A 9,607-nucleotide genomic window follows, 5' to 3' on the forward strand; every position below is an offset into this window, starting at 1 on the left:
GCCATGCCCTCGCTCCTTCCCCACTCCCCCAGAGCCTCCTGCACACCACGAAACAGCTGATCAGGAGGTGCAGGGAGGGAGGAGGAGGCGCTGATGGGTGGGGGTGCCGGTGGGTGGGAGGCGCTGGGAGTGGGGGTGGAGGAGCTGATGGGGGGCTGCTGACATATTACCGTGGCTCTTTGGCAACGTACATTGGTAAATTCTGGCTCCTTCTCAGGCTCAGGTTGGCCACCCCTGAATGCTAAGTCTTGGCCAGTGTCACTACAGCTCTTGTCTTCTTCCACATTATGAATTTCCAACTTTGATCCTTTCTTAGGTTCTCATGAATCATAGAATCATAGAATATCAGGGTTGAAAGGGACCTCAGGAGGTCATCTAGTCCAACCCCCTGATCAAAGCAGGACCAATCCCCAACTAAATCATCCCAGCCAGGGCTTTGTCAAGCCTGATCTTAAAAATATCTAAGGAAGGAGATTCCACCACCTCCCTAGGTAACGTATTCCAGTGTTTCACCACCCTCCTAGTGAAAAAGTTTTTCCTAATATCCAACCTAAACCTCCCCCACTGCAACTTGAGACCATTACTCCTTGTTCTGTCATCAGCTACCACTGAGAACAGTCTAGATCCATCCTCTTTGGAACCCCCTTTCAGGTAGTTGAAAGCAGCTATCAAATCCCCCCTCATTCTTTTCCACAGACTAAACAATCCCAGTTCCCTCAGCCTCTCCTCATAAGTCATGTGTTCCAGCCCCCTAATCATTTTTGTTGCCCTCCACTGGACTCTTTCCAATTTTTCCACATCCTTCTTGTAGTGTGGGGCCCAAAACTGGACACAGTACTCCAGATGAGGCCTCACCAATGTCGAATAGAGGGGAACAATCACGTCCCTCGATCTGCTGGCAAGGCCCCTACTTATACATCCCAAAATGCCATTGGCCTTCTTGGCAACAAGGGCACACTGTTGACTCATATCCAGCTTCTCGTCCACTGTAACCCCTAGGTCCTTTTCTGCAGAACTGCTGCCGAGCCATTTGGTCCCTAGTCAGTAGCAGTGCATAGGATTCTTCCATCCTAAGTGCAGGACTCTGCACTTGTCCTTGTTGAACCTCATCAGATTTCTTTTGGCCCAATCCTCTAATTTGTCTAGGTTCCTCTGTATCCTATCCCTACCCTCCAGCGTATCTACCTCTCCTCCCAGTTTAGTGTCATCTGCAAACTTGCTGAGGTGCAATCCACACCATCCTCCAGATCATTTATGAAGATATTGAACAAAATCGGCCTCAGGACCGACCCTTGGGGCACTCCACTTGATACCGGCTACCAACTAGACATGGAGCCATTGATCACTACTTGTTGAGCCCGACAACCTAGCCAACTTTCTATCCACCTTATAGTCCATTCATCCAGCCCATACTTCAACTTGCTGGCAAGAATACTGTGGGAGATGGTGTCAAAAGCTTTGCTAAAGTCAAGGAACAACATGTCCACTGCTTTCCCCTCATCCACAGAGCTAGTTATATCATCATAGAAGGCAATTAGATTAGTCAGGCATGACTTGCCCTTTGTTGAATCCATGCTAACTGTTCTTGATCACTTTCCTCTCCTCTAAGTGCTTCAGAACTGATTCCTTGAGGACCTGCTCCATGATTTTTCCAGGGACTGACGTGAGGCTGACTGGTCTGTAGTTCCCAGGATCCTCCTTCTTCCCTTTTTTAAAGATGGGCACTACTTTAGCCTTTTTCCAGTCGTCCGGGACCTCCCCCGATCACCATGAGTTTTCAAAGATAATGGCCAATGGCTCTGCAATCACATCCGCCAACTCCTTTAGGACTCTCGGATGTAGCGCATCCGGCCCCATGGACTTGTGCTCGTCCAGCTTTTCTAAATAGTCCCGAACCACTTCTTTCTCCACAGAGGGCTGGTCACCTCCTCCCCATGCTGTGCTGCCCAGTGCAGTAGTCTGGGAGCTGACCTTGTTCGTGAAGACAGAGGCAAAAAAAGCATTGAGTACCTTAGCTTTTTCCACATCCTCTGTCACTAGGTTGCCTCCCTCATTCTGTCATCATAGATCTTTTCTTGGATGTATCATTACTCTATTTTGCTGATTTTGAACTGTGCGACAGGTCACAGTGATGTGTCCTTCCTTCTGGCACTTTCTGAAAATAACTTAAGGTGCCCAGGAATCCTTCTCAGCATGTGTAGTTTGCACATAATGGTCACAGAGAAATTATTTAAATTCCCATGGTCGTCTGGCTTTCTGATGCATGAGGTGAAGTTTCTCTGTTCACACTAAATTCCAGAGACTCTTTCTTTGCCATCTCTATTGCACCTGCTACTTCAACAGCTTTCTTGAATGTAAGCGCTGGTACAGTCAATAACTTCTTCTGGGCCTGGTAATTGCATAATCCAGAGACAAACTAGTTATGCAGGACATCATTTAATGTTTGTCCGAACTGGCAGTGCTCTCACAATTTCCTTAAAGCAGCAACAAACTGTGCGACTGACTTTCCACTTCCCTTATGTCGCTGAAGAAACTGATATCAATCCGCTTTCTTCAATGGGTAGGAAAAAATGTTCCCATGTTGCTGCAGTAATTGTGGCCTACGTAGCAATTGCAGGCATGAGACAACAGAGCACACAGACGTCCATATGCCTCTGTACCTATCCCTGTCAGCAAGGTTGAAACTTGTCCATCTGGAAAAGTATTGCAGGTTACAAATTGCTCAAAATGTTCAAGGCGATTGGCGCACCACCTGTGATTCACGGGTTTTTGTCACACGCACCAACAGTGCTCACAAAAGGTGCCATTTTTCTATTCTCCTTTTGGACTTCAAACATACTGGAAGCCTTTTCCACAGGCAATTTTTTTTTCTGCTGTGCACTATCTGTGGTCCATCACCCTCTGCTGGCAGTACGTTTACACACTCCTTTGTCTGTACTTGGGCTCCCTCTGCTAGCAATAGACCCCTAACTGCAGACTAAGCATGTCTACACGACGAAATTAGGTCGAATTTATTTAAGTCGACATTTAGCCTCTGATTTTACAAAGTCGATGCCACATGTCCCCACTATGCACATTCCATGGCTAGCATCGACTCACGGAGCGACGCACTGTAGGCAGCTATCCCACAGTGCCTGCTGCTGATTGGAATTCTGGGTTAGGCTCCCGATGCCTGATGGGACAAAAACACTTTCGCGAGTTGTTTTGGGTACATATCATCAGCTTCCCATGATGCACTTGCCTCCTCCCTCCATCCTTCCTTCCGTCCCTGAAAGCAACAGTAAACAATCATTTTCGCTTCTAAGTCTGGATTGCTCGTGTAGATGCCATAGCATGGCAAGCAGGGACCCCACTTGGGGCTGTAGCATTTGCAGAGCCCAGCCAGGAGCTGCTGTGTGGAAGAATGTGATGCCACACAAATAGCTGTGCTGGAAGCCATTGAATGGAGCAATTTGCAAATGCTGGCAGCAACAGCAGGGTTTGTTGACACAATGTAACACCACTTCTGGGCCCAGAAAAACAGCACAAACTGGTGGGGCTGCATAGTTATACAGGTATGGGATGATTCCCAGTGGCTGCATAACTTTCGAATGCATAAGGCCACTTTCATGGAACTTTGCGAATTGCTTTCCCAAGCCCTGAAGTGCAGAAATACCAAAATGAGACCTGCTCTGAGAGTTGAGAAGTGAGTGGTGATAGCCCTGTGGAAGTTTGCAATGCCAGATTGCTACTGGTCAGTTGGGAATCAGTTTGGAGTGGGTAAATCTACCGTCTGGGCTGCTGTGATCCAGGTAGCCAGGGCAATGAATTCACTTCTGCTAAGAAGGGTAATGACTCTGGGAAACATGCAGGACAGAGTGGATGGCTTTGCAGCGATGGGGTTCCCTAACTGTGGTGGGACGATAGACGGAACACGTATCCCTATTGTGGCACCAGACAACCTTGCCAACCAGTACCTAAACCAGAAAGGGTACTTCTCAATCATGTTGCAAGCGCTAGTGGATCACAAGGGCCGTTTCACCAACATCAACGTGGGATGGTCAGGAAAGATACATGATGCGCTCATCTTTAGGAACTCCAGTCTCTTCAGAAAGCTGCAAGAAGAAACTTTCTTCCCAGAACAGAAAATTAACATTGGGGATGTTGAAATGCCATTAGTTATCCTGGGAGGCCCAGCCTACACCTTGCTCCCATGGCTCATGCAGCTGTACACAGGCAGTCTGGACAGCAGTAAAGAGCAGTTCAGCCATAGGCTGAGCAAGTGCAGAATGGAGGTAGAATGTGCCTTTGGATCTTTAAGGGGGTGCTGGCACAGTTTACTCACTAGGTTAGACCTCAGTGAAAGCAACATTCCCATTGTTGTTGCTGCTCGCTGTGTGCTCCATAATATCTGTGAAAGTAAGGGGGAAAAGTTTATGGCGGGTGGGGGGAGGGGGAGGTTTGATGCAGATTGCCGGGCAGCCCATTTTGAGCAGCCAGACACCAGAGCAATAAGAAGAGCACATCAAGGCACACTGCGTCTCCGAGAGGCTTTGAAAACCAGTTTCAAGAATGATCCAACACTTATGTGACAGTTCTGTGTGTTGTTCCTTACCAAGCTGCCCCCTTTTTCGCCTGTACTGCTCTGTAAACTAAACCCACACCAACCTCAGGGTGCACAGTGAATAAAGAGCCTCTTGTCCTCAATCCACGCATTTTTATTACCCTAAGAAACACTGAACAGAGAAAGCAATGAATAGCAATGATAACCCGGGTCTAAGGGCCTGATAACACGGGGGGAGGGGCAAGCACACATAGCTTATTACAAGTGCCTTGGCTAGCAGTCAAAGCTATGGACGTCTGGGATAGGAGGTTGTGGAACTGGGTGAGGAGGGCAGCTGGTTCATCACTGAGTGCCGTGGGACTCTAAGGTCTAGCTGCCTTTTCTGCACCTCAGCCAGATGCCTCAACATGTCTGTTTGCTCCTCCATAAGCTGCAACATCTTCTCTTGTGTGTTACATTCTTGTTCTCTGCATGCTTTGCCGTCCTCTTGGGCATGCTCTCCGACAGCGTAAGCCTCCATGCATTCAGCTGGGCCCTGTCAGTCTTGGAGGAATGCATCAAATCACAGAACATTGTCTTCCCTGGTCCGCTTTTTTCGCCTTCTAATCTGGGACAGCCTTTGTGCTGGTGTGGAGAAAGCACCCACAGACAAGGTTGCAGCTGCAAGGAAAAACATACATTGTTGAAAACACAAGGTTCATTTGTGCAATGAATGAAACACTTCACAGCAGTATATACATTCCCTGAGGTACACGGACACATTTTGTCTTCTAAAAGGAGCACCAACCAGTACGGTACAGCACATGGAAGAGCACTGGGCAGCAGATTTCGGTTTGCAGGCAACCATGGTAAGCACACAAGAAAGGGTAGGTGGTGTGAGGGCACCCACAGGGACATTTATTGGTGGGGAAGCTCTTGGCACATAAACAGGCTTTTCTGGGGAGCACCCTTCGCGTAGCTGGCCAGGCCGGCACTGTATCCCAATTGTTTACCTCAAATTAAACAGTAACCACAACTGCATTTAACCCCTGTAGTGTTATTACAAGTGTGCGCTCACCATCACGGTCCCGCAGCAGTAGGTCCTGGGAGGGGATTGGCTCCAGAGTTAGGAAGAGGTCCTGGCTGTCAGGGAGAATGGATCCTCCGCTTGCCTGCTGTGCATTCTCCTCCTCCTCCTCCTCATCAACAATGTCCCCCTCGTTGTTGCCCATGGCCACCTGGGGCCCCTGGGAGGTATCCAGCGAGAGAATTGGAGTACTGGCGGGGTCCCCACCTAGAATCACATGCAGCTGCTCATAGAAGTGCCATGTCTGTGGCTCAGAACCAGAGCGACTATTCTCCTCCCTTGTCTTCTGGTAGACTTGCCTGAGGGCCTTTATTTTCACATGACACTGCTGTGTGTCCCTGGTGCAGCCTTTGTCCCCCGGGCGCTGTGCGATTTTGGCATAGATGTCAGCGTTTCTTCTGATGGTTTGGCGCTCTGCCTGCACAGAATCTTCTCCCCACACAGCAATTAGATCCAGTGTCTCTTGTATACTCCACGCTGGAACGTGTTTGTGGCCCTGGGCAGGCATGGTCAGCTGTGGTGGTGAGCTCTCCACACTGATCGAACAGGAAATGAAATTCAAAAGTTCCTGGGGCTTTTCCTGTGTACCTGGCTGAAATGCAGTGGAGTTGAAAGTGCTGTCCAGAGCGGTCTCATCCATGTCCAGATTGGGCTTGAATCTGAACTCTTCTATTTCACTGGTTTACACCAGTGTGAGATCACTGGGCTCACCATTGGCTAGTTAGCGTCATCAAACCATGGATAGGAGTGCGGGCAATCCTGCCTCTGCCCCCGATAAATACTGTACGAGTCGTGAGCTCCAGAGATGCTAGCAAGTTCAAGGCCTCTCCAAAGAGTCATTGTTCCTTAGCGAACACAGAGATGCACAGCACTTCTTTCTTTATAGTTCATGTTAGTCAATGGAATCTCTCAACCGATTAATTTATGCTTAGCAAAGGATGAGGTCATGAGGAAGCAAACATTTTCTGTTTAAAACACTTCTGTCAGGCGCATGCAAGCATATGATGTGTAATAGTCCGGTGTTTATATAAACCTCAGGTGCCAGGTGTAGAAATATCAGTAGGACCTTTAGTGCTGTTGTACATTTTCCTCTCATGTCTCTGTGCACAAGCTCTGGAATCTGTGTCATCACAGAGATAATCTGTTTATCTTGGTGAGACTGTTGCCAAAAGGTCAAGTGCTAAGGAGCCCTGCTAAAAGTTACACGCGGGCCTGTGTGCTGCTTTGTGTCTCTTCATTTGAGCAAAACAACCAACCTGGCAGCTGTAATTCATTCCTCTGCCTGTTTGAAATGTATGAAATTGTGCAGTGTTGCCACACAGGGCTAAATTCTGCTCTCAGGAACACTGGTGTAAACCTGCAATATCTCCATTAAAGTCAATAGAGTTACTCTGGATTTGACCCACAGTGATTTTGTAATGTGGAAGGTTGTTTTTTTTTTTTAAATTAGAGGCAGTTTGAATCTTCCCCTATGCTTTCATCATAACGATTTAGGTGATCCAAATCAGTCTGCAAATTGCTACAGATTGTTGCTTATGAATTATCCCAAAGCCTTTGTGCCAGCATATTCATTGCTCTAAAGTCAAGAGAAAATAGAAGCTTAGCCTAGAAGAACCATAAAAAAAAAAGAAAAAGAAAAGAAACCCCCCGCAGTGAGCATAGAGATTATTCATCCATGCAGTTTGAATATGTACCTTATAGGTACATGGCTGTGATTAGTGACTAAAAACATCTACCATTCCAAAACTATGTCACATGCAAGAAAATCAAACCCCTCAGATAAACTGGTTGTTAAAAACAGAAGCATTTTGGAGAGTTAATGAAAGCACATTCAGGGAAGGAAATGTATTTTCAGGGGGATGTATGGGGAGTTGAATTGTACTGACACCTTACAACACAAATATAGTCAAGGCATTGTTTCAGATATTTGTTAGCATTATTACTGTGCCTGTATCCACATTCTCCAGGGAGCTGTTTTATCATTCATTATAATTGCATATAGTCTCAATGTGCTGCAACCAGGCTTTGCTCCTTTCCCTTCCAGGTGACTCAGTTGGTTGTTGTCTTTTCCATTCAAGCTCTCTGGTCACTCAATAACAGACCTAAAAGTGGCAATTCTTCAACCAAAAAAAACTTCAAAAACAGACTCCAATGTAAAGCTGCAGAACTGGAATTAATTTGCAAACTGGATACCATCAGATTAGGCCTGAATAGAGACTGGGAGTAGTTGGGTCATTACAAAACCCAAACTTAATTTCTCAATACTAATTTCTCCTGACTGTTACTCACACCTTCTTGTCCACTGTCTGTAATGAACCACTCTCTTACCACTTCAAAAGTTGTTCTTCCTCCCTTGGTGTCCTGCTGTTAATTGATTTATCTCGTTAGACTGACTTCACACTTGGTAAACCAACCCCCATCCTTTCATGTATTTATACCTGCTCTTGTATTTTCACTCCATGCATCTGATGAAGTGGGTTCTAGCCCACAAAAGCTGATGCTCAAATAAATTTGTTAGTCTCTAAGGTGCCACAAGGACTCCTCATTGTTTTTATTTATACTAGATCTGCAAGAAAGCATTTCACTGGAGATTTTTTACTGCTGGTGCCCACGCAACTGGTAGCAACCCAGCATGGAAAATGTGGTTTTCTGCTTTGCTCCTTTTTGACGAGATTATCTGAGTGTTCCAGCTGTGATACTGCTGACACCATCACTGAGCAAAACCCAGTCTAGTTTTGCTCTGAAGCTGTCATTTCAAATTGGCCCCTGCAATCCCACCCATGATGGTAGTTGACTAAATATGGTTAACATCTGACAGCTGTTCAATGGCCCTTATGAAATAAGGATAGTGCCTAGTAAGCAAGGCCACAGTTTTGCGCACATAGCGCAAAAACTATCATCTCAGTTCACATTGACTAAGCAATTCAGAAGGAGACCAAGGACTGAATGCAGAAGGAGACTACCCTCTCACTACTGGAAGTACTCACAGCAGATCAGGGTTATGGAACAGTGGTGGAGAAAGCTGATACATAGGAACTGACATACTGGATCAGACTACAGGTCCAGCTTGTCCAGTATCTTATCACTGACTGGATCACCCAGTTTCAGAGGGATTTACAAGAACCCTTGTAATAGGCAGTTATGGGCTAATATGCCCTCAAAGAAAATGTCCTCCTAACCTCCATTAGTTAGAAGCTGACAAGCCCTCAACCATGGAAATTTATGTCCATTCCAGAACTCTTTAAAAGTATTTACTATTATCACTGAATAGGCTTGTCATCCATATAAATGACAAATCCCTTTTTGAATCCTGCTGTGCTCTGGATCTCAGTGAAATCTTGTGGCCAGGAGTTCCTCCCTTGCTAATTGTGCATTGTGGGGAAAAATATTTTCTTAGATCAAGGTTGTTACTCCCTGTGCTGTATATATTCCGTGGGTAAATAGAGGACGTCACGCTCCAAGCCTGTCAATCTGAGAGGAAGGGCACTATGCTTGGGGATGCAATGGAGGAGACAGAATTTTGTAGAGAGGTTTATGGTCTGAGGACAGGACTGAGAATCAGAAATTTCTGAGTCCATAAGAACCCCTGCAATTCAATTTCCCCGTGAGACATTCTTTATGAGCGTCTCTTCTGGCTGCCTTGCTTTGTTCACTCTCTGGGAAGACCCTTCCCATTTTTGTATCTCTGCTAGCCAGCTCCAGGCCCACTGATGGAATGGCAGAAGCAGGCAGCTTATGCCAATGGTTCCCCATAGTCCAGATGGATTTATCACTTCTGGATGCCTGCAACCTAGGAAGAGAATCAAACCCATCATTACTTACCTACACCACTGGGTTATCGTAAGGTCTAATCAGCTAACATCTCTAAAGTGCTTTGAGAACCTCAGAGGAAAGGCCCTGCATGAGTACCAGAGATTGTTATTAGAACCAGTTCACTTGGCAGCTGTGATGGATTAAACAAAGAAAGACTGGGATTCTTCCCCCCTTCATATGAATAT

At 46.4% G+C, this 9,607-nt stretch overlaps 1 protein-coding gene across 1 annotated transcript; it reads right to left on the reverse strand.

Moving 5' to 3' along the window:
- Positions 1-4,719: 4,719 nt before the first annotated feature.
- On the reverse strand, positions 4,720-6,441 carry LOC140905843 (uncharacterized). The gene is made up of 2 exons (XM_073329339.2): positions 5,601-6,441; positions 4,720-5,203 (listed from the first exon to the last, which is right to left on the reverse strand). Exons 1-2 carry the CDS (start codon positions 6,247-6,249, stop codon positions 5,106-5,108), a joined length of 747 nt encoding a protein of 248 aa, XP_073185440.1. The 5' UTR covers positions 6,250-6,441; the 3' UTR covers positions 4,720-5,105.
- Between the last annotated feature and the right edge of the window lie 3,166 nt (positions 6,442-9,607).

Source organism: Lepidochelys kempii, chromosome 2 (genome assembly GCF_965140285.1).
Source record: "Lepidochelys kempii isolate rLepKem1 chromosome 2, rLepKem1.hap1, whole genome shotgun sequence".
NCBI classification, from domain to species: Eukaryota; Metazoa; Chordata; order Testudines; family Cheloniidae; genus Lepidochelys; species Lepidochelys kempii.